The 27,420-nt window shown below is 39.8% G+C and overlaps 1 protein-coding gene across 1 annotated transcript; it reads right to left on the bottom strand.

Moving 5' to 3' along the window:
- Positions 1–17,564: 17,564 nt before the first annotated feature.
- LOC124086535 (guanine nucleotide-binding protein G(I)/G(S)/G(O) subunit gamma-10-like) lies at positions 17,565–18,607 on the bottom strand. Its single transcript, XM_046434866.1, has one exon. The coding sequence runs from the start codon at positions 18,573–18,575 to the stop codon at positions 18,369–18,371; it is 207 nt and encodes a 68-aa protein (XP_046290822.1). The 5' UTR covers positions 18,576–18,607; the 3' UTR covers positions 17,565–18,368.
- Between the last annotated feature and the right edge of the window lie 8,813 nt (positions 18,608–27,420).

Below are 27,420 nucleotides of genomic sequence, written 5' to 3'. Positions count from 1 at the left end.
TGCTAATATTATTATGGGAGACTAGTATGAGTTTCCTCTAGGATGAATCTCAGAATGTCAGAGGTGGTGACGACCTTACTATAATCACTATTGTGGGTGGCCAGCACCCTGCCAGGGTAGTTTCCTGCTCAGAAGATGATGAGCCACCTGAGAAAAGAAAGTCTGAAATAATTAATAAAGAAATAAGAGACAGAACCAGAAATTAGGTTCAAAAAAGGGGAGCTCCTGATAGGTTCTCCCGTCCACATAGGAGCTGGAAGCGAACGATTAGAAAATGGCTCTGGTTCTTTATTTAAGGAAGAGTAAGTACATCAAAGGTAGGGATAAGGTTTCAGCTAATAGAGTCTTGCTTCATGGTGTCTTGCAGTCTACAGGTTGATTGGCATCTTGGCAAGTCATGCTGTAAGGATGGCCTTAGGCTTAGCCTAAGCAACTCCATTTTAAAACTCCAGTTTGAAACCTGCAGTCTCACCAGGCACACCTATGGAGCCCTCCAGTATGGCCCTCAGATACAAACAAGTCACTTCTCCCCACCCTGACAAACTCAGAGTGAAGTCTCTGGCATGTTGCCCTCACCCTCTACCACTTATAAGTTATTCTATTTTGCATAGAAGGAACCTGAGAGACTCTCATAAGAGTAACTACCTGATGAGTTATAAAGATGAAATGAAGGAATACACATAAAGCACTTGTAGAATCTTCTGGAACTATTTGAGTACTCTTCATAATACTTTTTTTAATCCTCAGAGAGACCATGAGACTATCAATCCATTTTTCAGAGAGGAGGAAACTGAGGCACAGAGAAGTTGAATGACGGCCAAAAGTCATACAGCTTATCAGTGGTGGAGCATGATTCAAACCAAGGCAGTCAGTGGTAGAGCACTTGCTTGAGTTTCTTTCCTTTTGTCAAATTGGGAAAGCTTAACCAATTTCCAAATCCAGGTACCTTTTTGAAGCCTCTGAGTTTTAACAGGAAGACTTGCTATCCCGTTTTCTACCACGTGGCCTCAAGGTCGACATTGGCTGCCATATTTGGATGTTCTGTTATGCTGCAAATGCTGATTGCCTTTTTATTCAGTCAGGCACCATGTGCTTAATTCTCCTTAAAAGAAGGTCTTGAATATTCATCAGGATATGTCTTTATGAATATCTCAGTTTCTTTGTCTGCTACTGCTGTTTTCTGCAATTATTAGTATTAGTTATTGGCTATATCAGCTGGTATTTGTCTCAATCCTTAAAGAAATTCTTACACTTCTTATGAGCTGCCATGATTATAATGTCCTATAACCTCACAGAGATTGATGGTTCAAATATATATAAGGTGGGAGAACGTAAAGCAGACCTAAGGTCTTCATGTCTTACTCCACCTAAATGAGAATTACATTTTAAAATTTCATAGGCATTTTCTTTGTGGATCCGTACTTGTTTTGTGTTACTTCTCTGAGTTTCAGCTTATGAAAAAGGGGCATGATAATTCGTGTACACATATATGCACACACAATGTCATGTGGGGTTAAGTAGACTGTCAGCCCCATATCATCAGGTATTTCCTAGTGGAGACCTTTGAATTGAAGAGAGAACACATTTCCAGAGAAGAGGGGAGGCTACTTTTATGTGTATGCAATGTGATGAAAAATCCATCATCAGGCCAGGCATGATGGCACACGCCTGTAATCCCAGCAGCTTGGGAGCCTGAGGCAGGAGGATAGTGAGTTTAAATCCAGCCTCAGCAAAAGTGAGGCACTAAGCAACTCAGTGAGATCCTGTCTCTAAATAAAATACAAAATAGGGTTGGGGATGTGTCTCAGTGGTTGAGTGTCCCTGGGTTTAATCCCCAGTACCAAAAAAAAAAAAAAAAAAAAAAAAAAAAGCCATCATCAGGAACAACAGGAAGCTATTAGTCTGGAATATAGAGAAGACCAGGATGAGAGTCGAGGTACACAGGTCCTTGGCTTTGGGCAGGTAGGAGCAACCTAGCATTGACCTAAGCTTACCTGCTGCACTGAGACAGGGGTGCCAATCCCATCCTAAACAAGAGCTGGCTTTATGATCCTTTTGAAAAACAACGCCTCGATTTTTATTTCTTTAACTGGTAGAATGTCAACCTTCACTGAGTTCTTGACATTGAATGAGGTGAGATGTGCCTGAAGTTGGCCACTGATTGCTGAGTTTCTGCTGTGTGCCTGGCACTTGGGTATGGGTATTATTTAGGTGCAGTGCATCTCAGAGCCTCAGGTGAAATTTTGCAGACTCAGCTCTGAAAACTAGGATTCTTGAAATGAAACAAAATTTTAAAACCCCCCAAATTAGAAATCCCAAGATTGGAATTAGATTTATCACTTGAGTGTGGGTGCCCAGCAGTGTGCTCTCCTTTGTTGGGGCTTTTGTCATGAGTCAGTGGTTTTGCAATTTTGGGTGATCTGGACAGCTGAGATTGCAGTTTCACTACTTTTTTGGCTGCTTCTAAAAGACTCTTGGACATGTGACCTCCCTCCTGCCTGAATCCCTGCTGTTCCCTCTGATTGGTACATACTCTTCCTGTATCTTTTGTTTGGGAAGTTCCTTCTCATTCTCCTTCCATCCAGAGAGGATGTCAGGGAAGCCTTTTTTATTTTTGTTTTATTTTTAAAATTTATGTATTTATTTATTTTTGCACTACAATACTTAATACACCATTATACCATAATTTATCATATCTCTGATTATATATTAGGTATGTTGACACCAAATTCACATCTTCATACATGTATTTTGTATAATGATGAGGGTCTCCTTTCACCATCCATGCTATTCCCATTCTCCCTCCCTTTCCCTCCCACCCTTATTCCCTATCTAGAGGTAATCTTTCTCCCTTGCTCTCCCTCCCAACCCCATTTTGAGTCACTCCCCTTATATCAGAGAAGACATTTGGCATTTGTTTTTTTGGGATTGGCTAACTTCATTTAGCATGATCTATTCTAATGCCATCCATTTCCCTGGAAATGCCATGATCTTATTACTTTTTAGTGCTGAGTAATATTCACATTTTTTTTATCCATTAATCCATTTTGAAGGGCATCTTGGTTGGCCCTTCAAAATGGATTAATGGATAAATGCCACATTTTTTTTTATCCATTAATCCATTTTGAAGGGCATCTTGGTTGGCCCTTCAAAATGGATTAATGGATAAATGCCACATTTTTTTTATCCATTAATCCATTTTGAAGGGCATCTTGGTTGGCTCCACAGTTTAGCTATTGTGAATTGTGCTGCTATAAACATGGATGTGGCTGTGTCCCTGTAGTATGCTGTTTTTAGGTCTTTTGGGTATAGTCTGAGAAGAGGAATATCTGGTCAAATGGTGGTTCCATTCTCAGTTTTCCAAGGAATCTCCATACTGCTTTCCAAATTGGCTGCACCAATTTGCAGCCCCACCAGCAGTGTATGAGTGTACCTTTTACCCCACCTTCTCACCAGCACTTGTTGTTGTTTGTCTTCATAATAGCTGCCATTCTTACTGGAGTGAGATGGTATCTTAGAGTAGTTTTAATTTGCATGTCTCTGATTGCTAGAGATGATGAGCATTTTTTCGTATATTTGTTGACTGATTGTATATCCTCTTCTGAGAAGTGTCTGTTCAGGTTCTTGGCCCATTTGTTGATAGGATTATTTGTTTTTTTGGTGTTTATCTTGTTGAGCTCTTTATATACCCTAGAGATTAGAGCTCTATCTGATGTGTGAGGAGTAAAAATTTGTTCCCAGGATGTAGGCTCCTATTCACCTCACATATTATTTCTCTTGCTGAGAAAAAACTTTTTAGTTTGAATCCATCCCATTTGTTTATTCTTGGCTTTAATTCTTGTGCTATAGGCGTCTTATTAAGGAAGTTGGGGCCTAGCCCCCACAAGATGGAGATTAGGGCCTACTTTTTCTTCTATTAGACACAGAGTCTCTGGTTTAATTCCTAGATCCTTGATCCATTTTTTGAGAGAGAGAGAGAGAGAGAGAATTTTTAAAAAATATTTATTTTTTAGTTTTCGGCTGACACAACATCTTTGTTTGTATGTGGTGCTGAGGATTGAATCTGGGCCGCACGCATGCCGGGTGAGTGCGTTACCGCTTGAGCCACATCCCCAGCCCCGATCCTTGATCCATTTTGAGTCAACTTTTGTGCATGGTGAGAGATAGGGATTCAATTTCGTTTTGTTGCATATGGATTTTCAGTTTTTCAAGCACCATTTGTTGAAGATGCTATCCTTTCTCCAGTGCATGCTTTTGGCACCTTTGTCTAACATAAGGTAGTTGTAATTTTGTGGGTTAGTCTTTGTGTCCTCTATTCTGTACCAATGGTCTACCAGTCTGTTTTGGTGCCAGTACTATGCTGTTTTTGTTACTATTGCTCTGTAGTATAGTTTAAGGTCTAGTGCCACCTGTTTCACTCTTCCTGCTTAGAATTGCTTTAGCTATTCTGGGTTTCTTAATTTTCCAGATGAATTTCAGAATTGCTTTTTCTATTTCAATGAGGAATGCTATTGGAATTTTGATTGGAATTGATTGACCTGTATATTGCTTTTGGTAGTATGGTCATTTTAATAATATTAATTCTGCCTATCCATGAGCAAGGTAGATCTTTCCATCTTCTAAGATCTTCTTCTATTACTCTCTTTAGGGTTCTATAGTTTTCATTGTAAAGATCTTTCACCTCTTTTGTTAGATTGATTCCCAAGTATTTTATTTTTATTTTTTTGAGGATATTGTGAGTGGGGTAGTTTTCCTCATTTCCTTTTCAGAGGATTTTTCACTGATATAAAGAAGTACCTTTGATTTATGGGTGTTGATTTTATATCCTGCCACTTTGCTGAATTCATTTACTAGTTCTAGAAGTTTCTTGGAAGAGTTTTTTTGGTCTTCTAAGTATAGAATCATATCATCAGCAAATAGTACTAGTTTAAGTTCTTCTTTTCATATAGTTATTCCTTTAATTTATTTCATCTAATTGCTCTGGCCAGTGTTTCAAGAACTATGTTGAATAGAAGTGGTGAGAAAGGGCATCCCTGTCTTGTTCCAGATTTTAGAGGGAATGCCTTCAGTTTTTCTCCATTTAGAATGATGTTGGCCTGAGGCTTAGCATAGATAGCCTTTACAATATTGAGGTATGTTCCTGTTATCCCTAGTTTCTAGTGTTTTGAACATAAAGGGATGCTGTATTTTGTCAAATGCTTTTTCTGCATCTATCAAGATAATCATATGGTTCTTATCTTTAAATCTATTGATGTGATGAATTACATTTATTGATTTCCGTATGTTGAACCCACCTTGCATTCTGGGGATGAATCCCACTTGATCATGGTGCACAATCTTTTTGATATGTTTTTGTATCCAGTTTTCCAGAATTTTATTGAGGATTTTTGCATCTGTATTCATTAGAGATATTGCTCTGAAGTTTTCTTTCTTTGAGGTGTCTTTGTCTGGTTTTGGAATCGGGGTGATATTGGCCTCGTAGAATGAATTTGGAAGTACTCCCTCTTTTTCTATTTCCTGAAATAGATTGAAGAATATTGGTATTAGTTCTTCTTTAAACATCTTGTAAAACTTGGCTGTATGTCTGTCTGGTCCTGGGATTTTCTAGATTGGTAGTCTTTTGATGGCTTCTTCTATTTCCTCACTTGATATTGGTCTGTTTAAGTTGTGTGTATCCTCCTGACTCAATCTGGGCAGATCATATGACTTAAGGAATTTATCGATGCCTTCACTATCTTCTATTTTATTAGAGTATAAGGTTTCAAAATATTTCTAATTATCTTCTGTATTTCTGTAGTGTCTGTTGTAATATTGCCTTTTTCATCCTGTACACTAGTAATTTGGGTTCTCTCTCCTCTTCGTTAGCATGGCTAAGGGTCTGTCAATCTTTTTTTTTCAAAGAACAAACTTTTAGTTTTGTCAATTGTTTCTTTTGTTTCAATTTCATTGATTTCAGCTCTGATTTTAATTATTTCTTGCCTTCTACTGCATTTGCTGCTGATTTGTTCTTCTTTTTCTAGGGCTTTGAGATGTAGTGTGAGGTCATTTATTTGTTGGCTTTTATTTGTAAACTCCATGTAATGAATTTTCCTCTTAATACTGCTTTCATATGGTCCCAGAGATTTTGATATGTTGTGTCTGTGTTTTCATTTACCTCTAAGAATTTTTAAATTTCCTCCTTGATGTCTTCTGTAATCCATTGTTCATTCAGTAGCATATTGTTCATTCTCCATGTGATGTAGAAATTTTTCTTCCTTATTTTATCATTGATTTCCAATTTCATTCCATTATGATAAAATGCATGGTAGTATCTCTACTCCTCGAGGTTTCTTATCAGTCTCTCAGATCTGTCTACACTCTTTTAGAGATGATATACTTTTTCTTCGTTGTCTGATGTTCTGTCTTCTAAGTGGTCTACTCTACTGGTTATATTCTCATTTGAGTTTTTAATTTGATTTATTATTTCCTTCATTTCTAGGATTTCTGTTTGGTTATTTTGTATAACTTCTATCTCCCCGTAGAGTTGATCTTTTGCTTCTTGGATTTGTTTATGTAATTCATTGTCAATGTGATCTTTCATTGTCTGCATTTGCTGTCCAAAGTCTTCCTTGAAACTCCAGATCACCTGAACCATGTATATCCTGAAATCTTTATCTGACATTCTTTCTGCTGTAGCAGTTATCTCCTCTAATGTTGAATTGTCCTGCATTGTTTGTGGTCCTTTCTTTCCTTGTTTTTTCATGTCGCTCATGTTTCTTTCCAGCTCTGTGTGACTGTTGTGTTATTGTTTTTCCCCCTATAGATTTGTGTTGCTCTTGTATAGTTCAAAGATCTCTCCTTTGTGATGGAAGACAATGTAAACAGATCCCAATATCAACTATATATCATCTATGAGCTAGTTTTTGTTATTAATATATTTATAGTCAGTCTCTATGTCTAGAGATGTTGGATTCAATTATAATTTAAAATATATTCATTAGCTTCATAAAAAGCATACAGTTTCTGGTGGCATATAGAGAACTGAGGGTCGGGCATAGGACTTTATGTTAAAGGGGAAAGATGAGAGGGTATGGAGTTAATATATCTTAGCTACTTTGTAGGAGAACTCCAATGGAGGGGGTTATTAGCAGGAGAATAGACAGGAGGTATTTTAGGGTAGTTAAGTACATGGGAGGACAATATGAAGCATAGAAGCAAACACTTATTTGCATTTAGTAAATTACACGTAGTAGAAAAAGTAACACTGGGGAGGTTGAGAGAGAAAGAGAAGGAGGAAGAAAAGTAAAAAGAAAAGCAGAAGAAAAAAGGGGGGGAAGAGATAGAGAGAAAGGAATGAAAAAAGAGAGGAAAAGAGAGAAGAAAAGATAAAAAGTAAAAAGGAAAGAAAGAAAAAGAGAAAAAATGCACTCTTAGAATTCTGTTTTCTTCTCTTCCAGTAGGTGGCCGTTGTGCATTCCAAGTTGAGTCTCTGCCCTCAGGGTGGGGGAAGCAATCCGTGTGAGGTGGCTCTCCTTCACCTGCCTGGTGCCTCTCCAATCCCGGTCTCTTCAGGTTGCTTCTGGTCTCTATCCCCCTCACCTCTCCTGCCCACCAGGCCCCAAGTGAAGTATCTCTTGTCCTCAGTCCTGAGTTCACTCTGGAGATACTTGGGAGGTGAGATTGTAAAGGTGGTGGACACAGAAAGTGGGAAGAGTTGGAGCCATCCTGCCATGGGCATGGGGAAGGGTCTCCATATTCTCTCCAGAAGAAGGGCATTTTTTTCTACAAAGTATTACTTCTGAGGTGTCACAGTGACATGGCCAGTGAGCAGTGCTGACCTTTAGACCTAGGATCTGCCATTGGATACAATCCAGGAAGTCTGATTAGCACAACTCGCCAGGCTGAGGTGCAGGTACTGTCTTTTTGCCTCCTTTTCCGATTAGTCACCTAAACTAGCAGGAAGCCCAGCACTTCCTGATACTGTCATTCTGTATGATTTGGAGAATCCAGGGACAGAGCAGATGGGAGACTTCTGGTTAGTGACTACTGTGCTTCTTCTTCCCAGAGGGTGAACACTGAGCCAGGAGGGCCTCCCTTACCCTCTGTTGTAGAAATGATGCTCCTCACCTGCTCTCAGTTGACCTCTTGTGAAGTTCTCTCCTGGGTCCCTGAGCCAAGGTGAGGGCCATCTTAATCCGCCAGCCTTTTGTCTTCCTGTCAGAGCACCTAAGGGAAGGGTCCATCGTGATGCCTTTCCTCCCTGGGGGTTCGTTGGCCACTTTGCAACTTTGCCCTCCTGCTTCCCACCTCCCCTTTCCCTGAGGCAATGTGCCACCAAATGTCCTGTCACCTCCCTCAGCACCTTGTGTACCACTGCATGCGCTCTAGTCTAGGGGGCGCTCTAGTCTCCTCTCAGACAGGGAAAGACCTGCTCCAAGGTGACATTCTTTTACCCACCTGGAGAAACTCTGAGAAGCTCGGTTGGCAGCCTTTCTTGAAAACAAACAGAACCATTTTTGTTGGTGCATTTGTTAATGTTCCGCTTGAAGTTGTATTTGACCTTGGGGCCCTGAGGTAAAAAAAGCTAGGGCGCTACAGCCCTAGGTGGCCCTGGAGCCTGTGCTTCTGCGTCACACTGATTCTACTTGGGAGAAGGAATCTTTGCACTCACTTTTCTGTCAACCTTCCAGGCCAGGGGTGGACTCATGTGGGCTGTGTTGCTGACCCCACATGTGCACCTGCCTTCTGTCCCTGTGCTCTGGGTTCCCCCCTCCTACATCTGGTTTTAAAAGCACCATAAAGATCAAGTTGCTGGGAGGAGGGAGGAGGTAGGGCCGGGGGGAACCTCAATGCTGCACACATTTAAACATCTGTGGCTGATTTAAGACCGCTCTAATTTAGCAGCTGTCTTGGCACAGCTGGCTGCCCTGGTGTACACCAGCTATTGAGCAAAGAATATAGTTAATGTGATTTATGCAAGCATTGCCACACACACGCACAAAGTTCCTAACCAAAATATGGCCTTGAAGGCAACTACTACAAATGGAATTTGGGGCATTTATTTGGGGGCTTAATTCCTCTTCCTCTTTGGAGGTGTGTGTATGTGTGTGTGTGTGTGTGTGTGTGTAGTAAAATTGTTTCAAAATTGTAATTTAGATTCAAATCTTTATTTTCAATTTTCTTCACTCCTAGGCATCTGCTGTTCATCCATTTTTTTTTACTACATTCTTTTGCTTATTTGCCTCTTTGCCATCTCCTCCCTTTTCCTCCAATCATCCATCTATCCAAATATACACCAGAACTCAATGACCATGCTTTTGCCAGATGCAGGTGTAGGCCCTGTCCTCAAGAGCTGGCCTTTTACAGATGTAGCAAATGCCGACAGTGCCCCACCTGTCCCCTTGGACCACTCCAGAAGTCATCTGCAGTGTTGGTGGACGATTTTCATACCTGCTGATTCCTTCCTATCTTGAACACTTGCTTTTCTGTGTCTGAGCACTTTCTCTGGCCATGGGCTTTATCCACACTGGCTGAGAAGTCAACAGAGCAACCTTCAGTCAGTTAGGGATGGGAATAGGTGGATGGACACCCTTGGTTCCTTGGCCCCTGGTACCTTGGTAGGATAATTCTGAGGTGTGTTCTGTGGAGTCCTTCAGAAGTTTCCTGCAGGACTGACCCCCATCACCACAGTGCTGGCTTGTTCACCGTCACCTTCCTGTACACTTCCCATTCTTGCACACTAATTCTTATCATCACCTCCAAAGGTAACTGCCGGCCCACAAGTTCTTGTCTGACAGTCTGCTTTTGGTGGACTCCAAGCTAAGACAATAGGGAAATTAAGATATGTAAATAGGTAACTGGAACTGGACCAATGTGCTATATGAGAATTATCAAGTGTTTTGCATGTTCAGGGAGGAGAGAAAGCATTTATTTTCTTCTAAATGAAAAAAAAAAAGCACTTATTTGAAAAAAAGTCAAATAGTTATTAAGTCACCTATAATTTACTATTTTTTTGGTTTTAAAGATATTTTTATTGGTGCATTTCCCCAGTGGCTCCCCTCCTCCTTCACTCCTCTCTTCTCCTGCACCACCTTCTTCTACTCTATTGGTCTCCTTTTGAGTTTCATAAGATCCTTTTTTTCCTTTTTGCTCTTTAGCTTCCATATATATGAGAGAAAACACCTGACCTTTGAATTTCTGAGTCTGGCTTAATTCATTTATCTTTCTTCTTTTCGGTTCTATCAATTTTCCTGTAAATGACATTAATTTCATTCTTTTTGTGGCTGAGTAAAACTCCATTGTGCATATTTACTACCTTTTTCTTACCCATTCATCTATTCCATAGTTTGACTATTCTGAGTTGTGCTGCTATAAACATGGGTATGCATGTGTCACTGTACCATGCTGACTTTAGTTCTTCTGGGTAAACAGAAAGGAGGGTTTAGCTGGGTCATATGGTGGTTCCATTCCTAGGCTTTTGAGAAAACTCCATATTGATTTCCATATTGGTTGTATTAATATATAATTCTACCAACAGTGTATAAACATTCCTTTCTTCTCACCTCATCACTAGCATTTATTATTATTTTTATTCTTTATGTTTGCCATTCTATCTGGAATGAGATGAAATCTCACTGTATCTTTGTTTTGCATTTCCCTTGATGGTAAGTATGTTGAACATTTTTTCATGTATTGTTGGCTATCTGTATTTTTTCTTTTGAGAAATGGCTCTTTAGTTCTTTTGCCCATTTATTAAATGGATTTTTTGGGGGGTTAAAATTTTGAGTTCTTTATATATTCTGATTATTAATTCTATGTTGAAAGAATAGCTGGCAAAAATTTTTCTTCCATTCTGTGGGGTTTTTTTTCACACTATTGTTTGCCATACTGAAGCTTTTTAATTCGATGCCATCTTGTTTATTAACCATTGATGTTATTTTCTGAGCTTTAGGAGTCCTATGGAGGAAGTCATTGCCTATGCCTTTATGTTGAATTGTCACCCCTGTTTTCTTCTAGCAGCTGGAATTGGAATTGGAACTGGTCCCATTCCAGTTTGAAAATCTCCTATAATTTAAATTGCAATTTTCTCTGTAACCTCTCCCACCCCCTCGTCTTTCTTTTAAATGCTGTTTCTTCTAGTATTTGACATGATTCTCAAAATGATGTTCATAAACCATTCTTGTTGCAGATGAAAATTTAGTCTTTCCTCCTCCCTTTCATCTCTGTGCTGTTTGTTTTCATTGTCGTGGCTTTGTGTGTTGCTCCCTGCTGGGCCAGGCAGTGCACTGTGGTTGTTTTCTTAATTGTAGAACTTTTTCTTCCGAATGTCTACTGCCATTTAAAATTTTTGTTTATATACTTTCCACGTACATTTGGCTCTTTGTTCCTTCCTGGAAATTCCTGTCTTCTTGCTCTATCTGGATTGACTATTCTTTAGGGTTGCTGTATGATTATTGTCTTGAGGCTTCTTCTTGCTTTTGTTCTAGAAACTTCTTTTATGTCTCTGTTAGGTCTGTGTTTTCTAAAATTTATGTCTTACTTTTTTTTTAAATAGATTATCCCTTCATTCTGGGAGGAGTGCATCACCTAGTAACCTGCTGAGAAAGTACATATCATGGATTGATCTCTCAGTACTTTAATTTTGGGAGGAATCTTAAAGTCTAATACTTGTTTGATAGATTGGAATGTATAGAATTCTGGAATTTTCCCTTGGAATTTTAAAAACATTGCTTCTGTGTCTTTAGGCTTCTGGTGTTGCGGTTGACCATTCTTGTGACATTTTTCTGCCTGGCTACTTGCTACTGTGTCCTCTAGTCGTTTCTGGTTTGGTGCAGATGTACCCAGGTCAGTGCCAGGTAACAGGAAGCTGGGAGCAATCTGGCTGTATGGTCCTGAGCAGCTGCTGTCCGTGTGAATATCAAGGCAACTCCTGCTACTTTCTTTCCCCCACACCATGATCTCTTTATTCTGTCCTTTATTGATTTATCTTTTGTTCCAATGCCAATACCATCCTCTTTGAAGTGTTAGAGTTTTTCAAACTTAATTTTAAAAACTGTGCGTTTGTGGATTTCTTTTGATGAAGCACTAATTGTACATGATATGCAATTTAAATGGTACAAAGGGATGATGGTTAAAGGAAGGTAATTCCCGGGGAAGCTACTGCTTCAGTTCTCTTGGATTCTTCCAGACATAGTGTGTGTGTGTATAAGCATATCTATGTATATTCCTTAACAAAACAAAACAAACAAAAAACCTCACAGCTAAACCCTGAATTACAATCACAGCATATATTTCTTGCGAGTTTTCTGTGCTTATGGAGGTTACGATTTTATTCAGGAAACTGACATTTAGCAAGACCAATGTTTCAGGGAGCTGTGGGAGACAGCAAGGTCTTCCTGAGAGGTTGAGGCCTGGAGGGAGGTAAGAACTCGCAGGTAGAAAGGAGGTCTGTCTTGTGACAGAGTGAGCATCACATTTGAGGTCTCCAGAGAACACAGAGTGGGGCAATATCAGGTGGAAAGGAGATGTTGGAGAGGTAGGCAAGGGTTAAATTCTGGAGAACTTGAATGTGTGGATGGCCTGGAAATTTTTTTGTTCTTTGAAATTAAAGAGATGAATTGATTCATGGAGGGGCAATCCCTGCCATGAGCAGAGCTAAAATAATAAATACAGATACTGAGTGCCCATTATGTGCCAAGTGCTAATCTAAGTCATTTACTTGCATTAGGTCCTTTATGTTTTATAACACCCTATGAAATATGAAATAGGTATTATTATCATCATCATATGCATTTTACTGATGAAACCTTCAGGCACAGAGAGGTGAAGTAATTTCCTCAAAGTCACACAGCAAATGAAAGCAGAGCTGGGCTTTGATTGTATTGCCTGATTCTAAAGACCTTACTCCCAACTCCTGCATCTTGTGCTTCTTAGCTTTAATTTTTCTGGCCCCCAGCATCCAAGTTCTTTTTCCTCAGCTCAAGGTACCTTCTCACATCACCTGGCAGGAATCAAAGTCCTTTACACTCCTAGATAATGCTTCTAAGAAAGGAGTCTGTGCATTAGTCACTCATATCTCAAGATATGTCAAAGAAGGTGACAGTGGTTTTGGAAATCATCTGTCCAGCCCCTATTTTCTACATGGGGGAAATTTATGTCAGGGGTGAAATGGGCTTGGGAAAGGAGAGTGTGGAAGTGCCATGTGAGTACTGTGTCCTTGTCCCCAGAGGTGACCCTACCTCAAGTCCTATCTCTGTGTCAAGGCAAGGACCTTACACCTGGAGCCTGGACACAGGTTTGAGTCCTGGCTTAGCCCCTGCCAGATGCACAATCTTGGATAAGGCACTGTGCCTGATGCATCTCAGTTTTCTTTTTAAAGAGAGAGAGAGAGGGAGAGGGAGAGGGAGAGGGAGAGAGAGAGAGAGAGAGAGAGAGAGAGAGAGAGAGAGAGAGAATTTTTAATATTTATTTTTTAGTTTTCGGCAGACACAACATCTTTGTTTGTATGTGGTGCTGAGGATCGAACCCGGGCCGCATGCATGCCAGGCGAGCGCGCTACCGCTTGAGCCACATCCCCAGCCCTCTCAGTTTTCTTTAAAACTTGTTATATTATTAATTTTTGGATAGGATTCAAATGAGAGGTATCTGTGGAAAGCATAAAGCAGTACTTTCACTTATTCCCTGGGCTCCCAGGGAACACAGACAGAAGTCCTGCCTTGTTCTGCAGCTGGGCTCTTTCACACACATCAGTGAACCCTTTCCACACTGTATTAAAAGTGAAAACAAAGACCTGAACCCTAGGAGTTACGAAAGGAGTACACACTGAAAGAAAGTCACCAGTTTTCAATGAGGGAAGAATAAGGAGTTTTGAAATCCTAGGGCAGGAGGGCCTGTCATTCATAATGGTTATTTTGATTAAGGATTGAATAAATTCATGGGTCTGAACACGGTTGGTCTAAGTGAAACCCATGTTCACTGTGTAGGAAAGAGACTTCAAATAGGTCAGTGTGGGACCAGGCCCTCTGGCACGCTCTGCAGCTTGAGCTGGTGAGAACAGTGCCGTTGTGCTCTTTCCTGGGCATGCTGTGCTAAGCAAGAACATTTCTCATTTTTGTATCATCCTTGATTTGAAGTCGAAGATGCTGAGGTGGGAAGACTAAGACTCACACAGGAGCCAGGATTTGAATCCAGGTTGACCTTTATGGATCCTGTGCTTTACACAGATTAAGGTCTGTGGAGTGGGATACCAGCACAGGACACGGGTGGGAGATCTCTTTTTTAGGGCAGAAGAAGCTGCTCTATGTTCACGCTTCTAATATCCAGCCCAGAGAAAATCTGGGCCCACAGGGGTGGAGTGGAAGGCCTCTGGAGGGCTTGGGTTGGGTGGGAGGCTCAGGCCAGACCTTGGGGAACTGCGAAGGGCTGTCTAAACCCTGCCTATTGCCTGTTCCCCTGAGAGCTCCCCCTTTTCTTGGCTCATCTCCCTGAAGGTCCCATTCCCCTAGATTAGTTACCATCCCCAAAGCAGCATCAATGAGGGCAGCCAAGGCCACCAGTCAGCCTGGCTGCAAATCAAAATAATTTGACACATTTATTTTCGGGATTTCATGTGGATTATGATGTTCCCCAAAAGGAAATGAACAAAATCTATAAAAGAGAGAAAAACAGTGGGTTTTTTTTTTTTTTTTTTGCCTTGGAATGATCCACATATGGTATAAATTATTGCAGAATTAGCATTTCTACACAATACCAGTGGCATGAGTAGTCAATAGAAAGTAATGAATCCCATGCAATCAATAGACAATAAATTCAGGAATCAGGAAACTGCCTGAATTCAAAAGGTTCCAGGAGGGAAACATTGGCATGAAGGAAGAGGCTGGCTGGGAGGGCTCTGCTCTATTATAGACGCACCTGGGAAGGGAGATGAGAAATGATGGAAATAAAGCAGGAAAGCAGCAACACCAGAGCCACCTTGTGCCCCAAAGTTTCCCTTAAGCCTGGAGCTATAAATTCTGCAAACAGCGGGCAGTGGGCAATCGGCCTCAGGGGTGGCCTGCTTGGTTTATGGACTTCAGCTGAGGGTTGGTTTTAGATTTGAGGTTGGAGAAAGAGTCTCAGGTTTGATTGCCCATTGTAATCAACCAGGGAGCTTTATAAAAAAGTACGGATTCCCAGAGCCTCATTCCTGGAAATTCTGACTTAATTGGTCTGTAGTGGGCCTTGGCATTGGTTTGTATTTTCAAAATCCTTTGGGAAATCCCAAAGTGCAAGTGACTGTGGTCTGTGGCTGGAGGTTGAGTTGTGAAACTATCATTTAAGGGAACTTCCTATTTAACAGATGAGGGTTTCACAAGCTTAGCAGTTGGATGTGTTAAAGAGAGAAAGAAAAAAGTAACTTTCTTTAAAACAAAATTAGTTTTCATCCTCATATTTCCATTTAAAACTTAATTATACCTATTTAAGGTAAATTCAGGGAGTCTTGAAGTTTAATCCTTCCTTTGGATCCCTCTGTTAGGAATATTCTGCGCCTCCCCTTAGGTCATTAATGTGAGTGGATTAGGTGTGGCACTGGCTGGGAGCCAGCATCTGGCACGGAGATGAGATTGGTTCTTTGGCATCTCCTCTGGTGGCCTCTGTTCGGTCTACCCACCCTGTGTCCTCTCCAGACTGTGATGCCTCTCACCACCCTCTCTGTCCCTTCCTGAGGCACACCTGCCTAGACAGCCTTCTCTTCCCCCAGCTTCATGCAGAAACCTCTCTGGGGAGCACACTGGTTCTGGAACCTGCTTTCCTGAAAGTGGATGCTCAGGGATCCTAGGCTTTCAGGCCCCCTAAACTCTGGGGCCTCCAGGGACTTTCCTTCTCACTCAGAGTTGCTGCTCTCAGAAGAGAGGGTCTGACTTGCTCTTAGAGACCCACACTGGTAACTCCTCCTTAAGCGCATCTGCTTTAACTCTGGATAAAATGTCTACCCTTCTTCAGCCCAGAAAGAGTTTTTTGTTCGTTGTTATTTTGTGATACTGGGAATGGAATCCAGGGCCTTGAACATGCTGGGCAAGAACTCTACCACTGAGCTACATTCCCAGTCCTTTTTATGTTGAAACAGAGTCTTGCTAAGTTGCTGAGTTGGTCTTGAATTTGTGATCCTCCTGCCTCAGCCTCCCGAGCTGCTGGGATTACAGGCATGCGCCACCACTCCTGGCTTCTTTGTTTTCTTTTTTTTTTTTTAGTTCACCTCTCCCTGTGGCAGGAGAATTTGGCAAAGCAAATATTATTCCAAATCTATTGCTTATTCTGGTACCTTGGTTCTTGATTCTCAAGAAGGCTTTATGTCAAAGATTTTCCCCTGTTCTAAAGACACAAAAGGCATTCTTTTTTTAATTGGTTGTTCAAAACATTACAAAGCTCTTGACATATCGTATTTCATACATTAGATTCAAGTGGGTTATGAACTCCCATTTTTACCCCAAATACATATTGCAGAATCACATCAGTTACACATCCACATTTTTACGTGATGCCATATTAGTGACTGTTGTATTCTGCTACCTTTCCTATCCTCTACTATCCCCCCTCCCCTCCCCTCCTATCTTCTCTCTCTACCCCATCTACTGTAATTCATTTCTCTCCTTGTTTTTTTTCCCATTCCCCTCACAAACTCTTATATGTAATTTTGTATAACAATGAGGGTCTCCTTCCATTTCCATGCAATTTCCCTTTTCTCTCCCTTTCCCTCCCACCTCATGTCTCTGTTTAATGTTAATCTTTTCCTCCTGCTCTTCCTCCCTGCTCTGTTTTTGGTTGCTCTCATTATATCAAAGAAGACATTTGGCATTTGTTTTTTAGGGATTGGCTAGCTTCACTTAGCATAATTTGCTCTAATGCTATCCATTTCCCTGCAAATTCCATGATTTTGTCATTTTTTAGTGCTGCGTAATACTCCATTGTGTATAAATGCCATATTTTTTTTTTATCCATTCATCTATTGAAGGGCATCTGGGTTGGTTCCACAGTCTAGCTATTGTGAATTGTGCTGCTATGAACATCTATGTGGCAGTATCCCTGTAGTACGCTCTTTTAAGGTCTTCAGGGAATAGTCCGAGAAGGGCAATAGCTGGGTCAAATGGTGGTTCCATTCCCAGCTTTCCCAGGAATCTCCATACTGCTTTCCAAATTGGCCGCACCAATTTGCAGTCCCACCAGCAATGTACAAGCGTACCCTTTCCCCCACATCCTCGCCAGCACTTGTTGTTGTTTGACTTCATAATGGCTGCCAATCTTACTGGAGTGAGAAGGTATCTTAGGGTGGTTTTGATTTGCATTTCTCTGACTGCTAGGATGGTGAGCATTTTTTCATGTACTTGTTGATTGATTATATGTCCTCCTCTGAGAAGTGTCTGTTCAGGTCTTTGGCCCATTTGTTGATTGGGTTATTTGTTTTCTTTTTTTTTTTTTTTTTGATGAATTAAACAGAATTTATTTCCAAGATCTTCAAAGATTATTCCAAACACGAAGTATCCTTCTAAAAGTATCCCAAATTAAATCAAAGGCACATCATCAAAGTCAAACACTTGTGACATGAAGAATTCTTTTAGGTCATAATATTTTCACATTACTTTGTTTTTAATCATTTGCAATGCTCTGTATGTAGGTCCTACTTTAAACATTTTTTTAAAGGCATGAAATAATGTAGTATCTTTTTAAAAGTGCAACCACAAAGTAAAGGAACTTAAAAAGAGTTCAAATCTGCTTCTTACATAAAATGAGACAACCTAATATATATCATAACATGAATCTTTCTAAACAACACCTCTTGTGTTAAATAAAACAATCTTCTTATTTAGAAAAAATCAAGGCATCATTTGATTAGTAAAGTCTATTCTTCCCCCACAATTTTATACTTTCTTATCTTCATTTAGTAATTATAAATTTATGATAGAACAAATTTTATTATAGTATAAAAATCTTAGGAACAACAAATTACAAATACTCCATTTTTTTTTAATAAACAAAAGTGTTTTCCTTCCTAAAATGTAAACATCCAGTTAATAAAACATACATGATATTCTAGGTATAGCAACACCAGTAACTCACTTATTAAAGAGGTGTATTTTAGTATATTGGTGGTAAGGTTTTTATCTTAATACAAAGCACTTCTTCAGGAGAACCAAGCCATTATTACTTAAAACAATTCTATTACTTCACTCAGTTTCCTTATTTGAGTAGAAAATCATTAATTTCTGTAGAATTTTGGCTGTAAGATCAGGACACTGGAAAGGTCTGAAATATCTCAGTCATTTGGCTAAAGAAAAGTGTTTTCTTGAGACTTGGAGTCAGTCATTCATTACTTTGTGCTCGAAGGCATTTCTCAACAAACTTCTTCCAAGTCTTCAAAGTAAAATGCAGGATCTGGGCTCTCGGAAGGGGTTGCTTCCGGCTGGAACTCCAACCAGCAGAGCATCCTTACAGGCATTCTGCATGCAGTACTGCTGAAGCTCTGCCGCAGCCTGAGAGACCTTGATCCTCTCCACGCTGGCCTCCAGCTTGAGCTGCTCCACCAGGCGCTGCAGGGCGCTCACGCTGGCCCCGGAAGACATGGCGGCGGCGGCGCTGACTCCGAGGGCGGCTGAGCCAGATTGTTTTCTTATTGTTTAATTTTTTGAGTTCTTTGTATACTCTGGATATTAGGGCTCTATCTGAAGTGTGAGGAGTAAAAATTTGTTCCCATGATGTAGGCTCCCTATTTACCTCTCTTATTGTTTCTCTTGCTGAGAAAAAACTTTTTAGTTTGAGTAAGTCCCATTTGTTGATTCTAGTTATTAACTCTTGTGCTATGGGCGTCCTATTAAGGAATTTGGAGCCCGACCTAACAATATGTAGATAGGAGCCAACTTTTTCTTCTATCAGGCACAGAGTCTCTGATTTGATATAAAGCTCTTTGATCCATTTTGAGTTAACTTTTGTGCATGGTGAGAGAAAGGGATTCAGTTTCATTTTGTTGCATATGGATTTCCAGTTTTCCCAGCACCATTTGTTGAAGATACTATCCTTCCTCCATTGCATGCTTTTAGCCCCTTTATCAAATATAAGAAAGTTGAAATTTTGAGGATTGGTCTCTGTGTCCTCTATTCTGTACCATTGGTCCACCTGCCTGTTTTGGTACCAGTACCATGCTGTTTTTGTTACTATTGCTCTGTAATATGTTTGAAATCTGGTATCGCTATACCGCCTGACTCACACTTCCTGCTTAGAATTGCTTTTGCTATTCTGGGTCTTTTGTTTTTCCATATGAATTTCATAATTGCTTTATCTATTTCTACAAGAAATGCCCTTGGGATTTTGATTGGCATTGCATTAAACCTATAGAGAACTTTGGGTAATATCGCCATTTTGATGATGTTAGTTCTGCCTATCCATGAACAGGGTATATTTTTCCATCTTCTAAGGTCTTCTTCTATTTCTCTCTTTAGGGTTCTGTAGTTTTCATTGTATAAGTCTTTCACCTCTTTTGTTAGGTTGATTCCCAAGTATTTTATTTTTTTTGAGGATATTGTGAACGGGGTGGTTGTCCTCATTTCCATTTCAGAAGATTTGTCGCTGATATACAGGAATGCCTTTGATTTATGCCTGTTGATTTTAATCTGCCACTTTGCTGAATTCATTTATTAACTCTAGTAGTTTCCTTATAGACCCTTTTGGGTCTGTTAGATATAGTATCATATCATCCGCAAATAGTGATAATTTAAGTTCTTCTTTTCCTATTTTTATGCCTTTAATTTCTTTTGTCTGTCTAATTGCTCTGCCTAGTATTTCAAGAACTAAATTGAATAGAAGTGGTGAGAGAGGACATCCCTGTCTTGTTCCAGATTTTAGAGGGAATGCCTTCAGTTTTTCTCCATTCAGAATGATGCTAGGCTGAGGCTTAGCATATATAGCTTTTACGATGTTGAGGTAAGTTCCTGTTATCCCTAGTTTTTCTAGTGTTTTGAACATAAAGGGATGTTGTACTTTGTCAAATGCTTTTTCTGCATCTATTGAGATGATCATGTGGTTCTTATCATTAAGTCTTTTGATGTGGTGAATAACATTTATTGATTTCCGTATATTGAACCAGCCTTGCATCCCAGGGATGAATCCTATTTGATCATGGTGCACAATTTTTTTGATATGCTTTTGTATTCGATTCTCCAGGATTTTATTGAGGATTTTTGCATCTAAGTTCATTAGAGATATTGGTCTGTAGTTTTCTTTCTTTGAAGTGTCTTTATCTGGTTTCGATATCAGGGTGATGTTGGCCTCATAGAATGAATTTGGAATATCTCCTTCTTTTTCTGTTTCTTGAAATAACTTGAAAAGTATTGGTATTAATTCTTCTTTGAAGGTTTTGTAAAACTCCTCGTATATCCATCCGGTCCAGGGCTTTTCTTGGTTGGTAGTCTTTTGATGGTTTCTTCTATTTCCTCCTTTGTTATTGGTCTGTTTAAATTGTGTGTATCTTCCTGATTCAATCTGGGCAAATCATATGACTTAAGAAATTTATCGATATCTTCACTATCTTCTATTTTATTGGAATATAGGGTTTCAAAATACTTTCTAATTATCTTCTGTATTTCTGTAGTGTCCGTTGTGATATTGCCTTTTTCATCCCATATGTTAGTAATTTGAGTTCTCTCTCTTCTTCTCTTCATTAGCATGGCTAAGGGTCTGTCAATCTTATTTATTTTTTCGAAGAACCAACTTTTAGTTTTATCAATTTTTTCAATGTTTTTTTTTTTTGTTTCAATTTCGTTGATTTCCGCTCTGATTTTAATTATTTCTTGCCTTCTACTACATTTGCTGTTGTTTTGCTCTTCCTTTTCTAGGGTTTTGAGATGAAGTGTGAGTTCATTTATTTGTTGGTTTTTTTCTTTTATTGAGGAATGAACTCCAGGCAATGAATTTCCCTCTTAAAACTGCTTTCATTGTTTCCCATAGATTCCGATATGTTGTGTCTGTATTTTCATTTATCTCTAAGAATTTTTTGATTTCCTCCTTTATGTCTTCTGTAACCCATTGATCATTCAGTAACATATTGTTCATTTTCCAGGTGTTGCAGGATTTTTCCTTCCTTCTTTTATCATTGATTTCCAGTTTCATTCCATTATGATCAGATAAGATGCATGGTATTATCTCCACACCTTTATATTTACTAAGAGTTGCCCTATGGCATAATACATGGTCTATCTTTGAGAAGGATCCATGTGCTGCTGAGAAGAACGTGTATCCACTTGATGATGGTTGACATATTCTATATATGTCGGTTAAGTCTAGGTTATTGATTGTGTTATTGAGTTCTATAGTTTCTTTATTCAGCTTTTGTCTAGAGGATCTGTCCAATGGAGAGAGCGGTGTGTTGAAGTCACCCATAATTATTGTGTTGTGGTCTATTTGACTCTTGAACTTGAAGAGAGTTTGTTTTATGAATGTTGCAGCACCATTGTTTGGTGCATACATATTGATAATTATTATGTCTTGTTGGTGGATGGTTCCTTTTAACAGTATATAGTGTCTTTCTTTATCCCTTTTGATTAACTTAGGTTTGAAATTGATTTTATTCGATATGCGTATGGCCACTCCTGCTTGCTTCCGAGGACCATGTGAATGGTATGATTTTTCCCAACCTTTCACTTTCAACCTGTGTATGTCTTTTCCTATCATATGAGTCTCCTGAAGGCAGCATATTGTTGGATTTGTTTTTTTAATCCAGGTTACTAGCCTTTGTCTCTTGATTGGTGAATTTAAGCCATTAACGTTTAAGGTTACTATTGATATATTGTTTGTACTTCCAGTCATGCTTATTTTATTTATTTTAATATGGCTCATTTTTCCTTTTTGGTTATTTTTTTTCTTCCCTTTACTGAGTTACCTCCCACTGTTAGTTTTGGGTGCTGTTTTTCAATTCCTCTTCTTGTAGTGTTTTGCTCAAAATGCCTTGCAGTGCTGGTTTTCTGGCTGCGAATTCTTTTAACTCTTGTTTATCGTGAAATATTTTAATTTCATTGTCAAATCTGAAGCTTAATTTTGCTGGATACAGTATTCTTGGTTGGAATCAATTATTTTTCAGCGTTTGAAATACATTGTTCCAGGATCTTCTTGCTTTCAATGTCTGTGATGAAAAATCAGCCATTAACCTAATTGGTTTACCCCTGAATATAATCTGCCTTCTTTCTCTCGTAGCTTTTAATATTCTCTCCTTGTTCTGTATGTTGGATATCTTCATAATTATGTGTCTTGGAGTTGATCTATTATGGTTTTGTATGTTTGGGGTCCTGTAGGCTTCCAGGATTTGGCAATCCATTCCATCTTTCATATCTGGGAAGTTTTCTAGGATTATTTCATTCAATAGATTGTTCATTCCTTTGGTTTGAACCTCTATACCTTCTTCTATCCCGATGACTCTCAAGTTTGGTTTTTTTATGACATCCCATATCTCTTGGATAGATTGCTGGTGATTTCTTAGCATCCTTTCTGTGTTGACTATATTCTTTTCAAGTTGATACACTTTGTCTTCATTATCTGATGTTCTGACTTCTATTTGATCTAGTCTATTTGTAATATTCTCATTTGAGTTTTTAATTTGGTTTATGGTTTCCTGCATTTCTAGGATTACTGTTTGATTTTTTTTAAGATCTCTGTCTCCTGGTAGAGCTCATTCTTTGCCATTTGAATTTGCCTATTTAATTCATTTTCAAAGTATACTTTCATTGTTTGGACTTGCTGTCTAATGTCTTCTCTAAGATTCCGTTCCATCTGAGTTAGGTATGCTTTGAGTTCTTTCTCTGTCCATTTTTCTGATGCCTCTAGGTTCTCCTGTGAATTTAAGTTGTCCTGCATTGTTTGTAATCCCTTTTTTCCCTTCTTTTTTCATGGTGCTCATGTTACTTTCCAACTCTGTTTGACTGCTATGTTTCTGTTTTCTTCTTTAAAAATTTTTGGTTTTTATAGTTCCAATATCTCTCCTTTGTGTTGGGAGACAATGTTTAGAGATGTTGGATTTAATTGTGATTTAAGGCAAATTCATTAGTTTCATTTAAGGCCTACAGAATTTGATGGCATGTATAGAATTGAGGTTTGAACTTAGGATTTTATGTTGAGGTCGGGCGATTTGATGGTATATGTTAGCTTCTTTGAGGGGTTGCTCAAATGCAGGTGGATATTAACAAGAGAATAGACAGGAGTACTTGGGAGTAGTTAAGGGCTTAGGCGGACTATGGAACAATTCGTAGTATTCATCTATTTGCATTTAGTAATTTGTATGTAATCTGGGTGGTCATGCTTAAGAGGAAAGATGGGGAAAAGGTAAGGAAGCAAACCAAGAAAGAGAGAGGGAGAGGGGAAAGAAAGAGAAAATAATAGAAAAGAAAAAGAAATGATAATAAAAAATAATAAAATGCAGTAAAATAAAAATTACATTTAAAAAATATTAATATAATTATAGAAAAGAAAAAAAACTAAATTAAAAAATTTAACAAAAAAATTAAAAAAAGAAAAAAGGGACACTGTTAGGCTTCTATTTTCTTCGCTTCCAGTAGGTGGTGCTGTGCCTTCCCGGCCAAGATTTTGCCCTCCGGCTGTAGAAAACAATCCGTGTGAGGCTGCTCCCTCCTCCCCCCCTGGTGTCTCTCAAAACCTGTTAGCTTAGGTTTATTCCTGGTTTCTAGTCCCCTGGTTTCTCCTGTCAGCCAGGCCTTTCCTAGTGTGATACCTCTCAGCAATTCAAGCTACACTCTGTGCCTGCAGTTTCCTGGATGTGGAGCTCGGCTTTTGGGAACCGGCACCTTATTGTTTTGATTCCCTCCACTAGCCTCTCCTCCGAGAGCTGGTGAGAGTTTCGTTTTTGCTGCTGGTGGGAGGGGGGAGTTGGAGGTCAGATGCCTTTACCTTTCCCCAAGTGTCTATTCACGTTCACTCTGTTAATCACGCCCCCGGAAAGCCAGGGAGAGATTTTCTGTGATTTCCCCACTGTATGGGAGACTGTCTAAATGACACAGACCTGTTCTATTGCTGCTGCAATCTGTCGAAAACTGGCGATGGTGACGTCATCTCTCCAAGATGGTGGCCGCTGGCTTCCTCGGTGGGCTGGCTGGTGTGGAGGATATAACTAGACCGCTTCCTTCCCCCGTCTCAAACCCAGAACTCAGCCCGGAGCACAGTGAGGGCACAGCCGGCAGGAGCCCACAGAATCTGCAGCACCGTTTCTCTGCGTTGCTATCTCGCTGTTTCTAGGGACGCCGTTTCCCAGCATGCTGCAGTATCTAGCAGCGGGGAGGGCCGCTGAATAAGCAGCTTGAATCTCCGGGCGGACAGTTCACTCGTGGTTGAGCCCCAGTAACCGATCCCCGGGCGATGGAAATCCTTCCTCTAGGTTTTGGTGCATCCCAATTTTGCTGGAAATTCCTAACAAGATAGCTTTTGGCCATTCTAATTCATCATTCTCCCGCGCAGTGACGCGGTACACGGGGGTGATGCACTCCATTCGCCGCCATCTTCCGCACTCCCACAAAAGGCATTCTTGAAGCTCAGAGGTCAGGAACTGACTCTGCATTGCCCTGGGAATAGAGATGATTCAGAAGGAACATTCAAAGATGTTAGGTTCTGCCTCCTCTCTAAGAAAGGGCATTTTATTGTCTCATTTTCCTAAGGTCACTTTCATTCCTGCAGAATCAGAGAAACAATAGCACCAATTGCATTTGTATAGTGTCCTGTGGCTGTAGGGTAAATTTAGATTTGTTTTGTGTACCACAAGATCTCTGTGGTCCAGTGCATGCCTGTCTGGCCCCACATCCCAGGCTTTAACACCTTGCTCTTTCTTGACTCTGGGCTGCTGCACAGGCTGTTCCTTTAGACCCAAATGCTTTCCCCCAACTGTCCAGTTGCAAAATCACTAACTCCCATCAGCCACTGAGCTTCATCTCAATTGTTTGTCAGTCATAGAGCTTTCCTGGACCCCTGCAGCAAGCTTGAACATGTTTCCTGTGTCCTCTGCTTTTTCTGGGGCAGCTTCTCCCTTCTCTCAAGTTCACCAGAGACAACCTCTTTTTAGCTGTTTATATTTGATTACTGATGTTTATCTATAAAAATCAATATAAAAAACTATATTTCACTATATATCTGAACTAGACATCTATTAATACCCCTATGTGAATAATGGCCTTTTAATATCTCTTTTTTTTCCTGTTTATATTTATATTATTATGTTTAATTATATCTGGTTACCATTTTGTACTTAAACCTTTATATTTCTTGTCAAACAATTTTGACAGTGAATGTGTTCCCTCCACAGTTTATGAGGTCAGGCCCCTTCTCTCTACAGTTGTTAAGCATTATTCCTCGTTTTCCCAGAATTGTGCCAATATAGACTCCCGTGAACAATTTGTAAATATTCTAGATGGATTTGTTCCCACTTTTACCCAACCCCTGAGACACAATTGTGATTGACTTTTGTGTGTCTGCTCTCATTGTGGAGTTGAATCCTTGGAGGCAGGGGCAGAGGTGATTTGTCATTGCAGCCCAGGGCCTACCAAGGCAGCATTCATTCATTCTGTAAGAAGCTTGAGAGAAAAAAGAATAAATAAAAAAAGGAGGATCTTATGAAAATAGATAGGTAGGCTGAAGGAGGGGACCCAGTGGAGGGAGAGGGGAGTATGGAGTAATGAAATGGACCAAATCTCACAATGAATCCCATTACTATGTATAATTATCATTCACCAATAAAAATAAAAGAGATTGGGTCCATATTTGGAAATAGGTAAAAGAGACTGGTGTTTTCAGTACTGTGGTGGGTTGGTTGGTATGATTCATTGACTTTCTGTTTACTAGGCTATTTTACAATTTTTATAGTAATTTAAAGTTTTTAAGGCAGAGATGAACTTGTGGCTTTTGGTCTGGTTGAGAGGCAAATAACTCCTAACAATTGGAAAAGCTGACCTTAAAGATTATCGTATTTGGCTCTGAAGGCATGGACTAATTTTATATCTAACATAGTGGCCATATCCTAATGTTCCTTTATTAAGTGACTTAAAATGCCCTTTCCTCACATTCTCATTTGATAGGTTTTAACATCTTACTGCTTCTCTTAATTAATGAGTTGAATGAAATCTTTGATGGGTTTATTTTATGTTTGCAGGAGAGTCAGGATTTTATCTCTTTGAAAATTATATTTCAATAGAACAATATGGTATTAGTCAAATGTTAATCCCTCAATAGTTTATAATGGGCATCTCATTCAAGTCAAGACTGTTTTTTTTTCTTCTTTAGGTAAAATATAGTTACTGTTTTGTAAGAAACAGGGCCACAGTTCTGGTTAATGGAAAGAATTTCTATTCCTCTGGTTAGACACCAAAAAAAATGGATTTATAATTTGGAAGAGGGTTACTATTCTAGTAAAGGAGGGTTTGTCTTTAGGAACTTCAGAAATAAACCAACCTTTATCCTCTCTGTTAAAGAGAATCTTATCAGCCAGATGTGATGGTGCATGACTGTAAGAGAGTGAGTCAAGAGGCTGAGTCAGGAGGATTACCAGTTTGAGGCCAGCCTCAGTAATTTAGTGACAGACCCTCAGCAATTTAACAAGGGTCAAAATAAAAAATTAAGAAAAAAGGCTGGGAATGTAGCTCAGTGGTAAAGCACCCCTGGGTTCAATCCCCAGTGGCCCCCCACCCCCACCCCAAGAGAAAACCCTAACAGGTTACAAAACACTCGTCATCCTCCACATTCATCTTTTTTTCTGGGTCTGTCTGCTTTTTATAAGAATGAAACCCTCCGCCTGGCCATCTGGGGAAGGATGTCCTCACTCCCAGATCATTCTTTCTAATTTCCCAAATGTCTGTCCTGCAAACCTGGCCATTGCTTTATTTCCTCAAGGTGGTTGTGAGGGAGTGATTTTCATTTGGGAACAATTTTGCCCCTAGTGGGTGTTTGGCTTTGAGGTGGTGTGGGGAGCCAGTCTGAATGATTTGCATTCTCCTTCCCTGAGCCTGAGAGGCTCTGACCTTCACTACATCTTGTAGTGACCTGGACATTGCCCTGGTCCCAGAGGTTGAGGACGCATCTTCAGACATAGGCTTGTCACCCCATAGATTGAGTTACGTACGCTCACCTATTCCTTTGTGATATTACTCCTTGGCCCTGTTGGGATAGAATGTTCCACAGAAAAGCCCTTTGTGTGTCCCCTTCTCTTGCTCTGCTTTTGGGTGTGGCCTTCCTAGATGTCAGTCAACCTGCTGACAGCAGACATCAGGAAGCTAGACTCAACCCCCTGAAACCTGACCCCTTGCCTCATTTGAATGGCTTCTCCTCAATAAAAGGGTTCAGCACGAATTCTCTCTCTCTCTTTCTGTGGACCCTTAAAGTCAGAGGAGCCATCACAGCACCCCCAAAGAAAAAGGTATCTCTGTCTCTTGT

This window comes from Marmota monax, unplaced genomic scaffold, assembly GCF_021218885.2.
Source record: "Marmota monax isolate L192 unplaced genomic scaffold, Marmota_monax_Labrador192_F-V1.1 WCK01_AAM20220418_F8-fsc00024, whole genome shotgun sequence".
In the NCBI taxonomy this organism is placed as follows: domain Eukaryota; kingdom Metazoa; phylum Chordata; class Mammalia; order Rodentia; family Sciuridae; genus Marmota; species Marmota monax.
The sequence above is the reverse complement of the archived record's forward strand: the minus strand, read 5'-3'. Positions and strand labels throughout refer to the sequence as shown.

Coding starts and splice junctions, on each gene's coding strand:
- LOC124086535 (XM_046434866.1), bottom strand. CDS start 18,575: ATGTCTTCCGGGGCCAGCGTGAGCGCCCTGCAGCGCCTGGTGGAGCAG.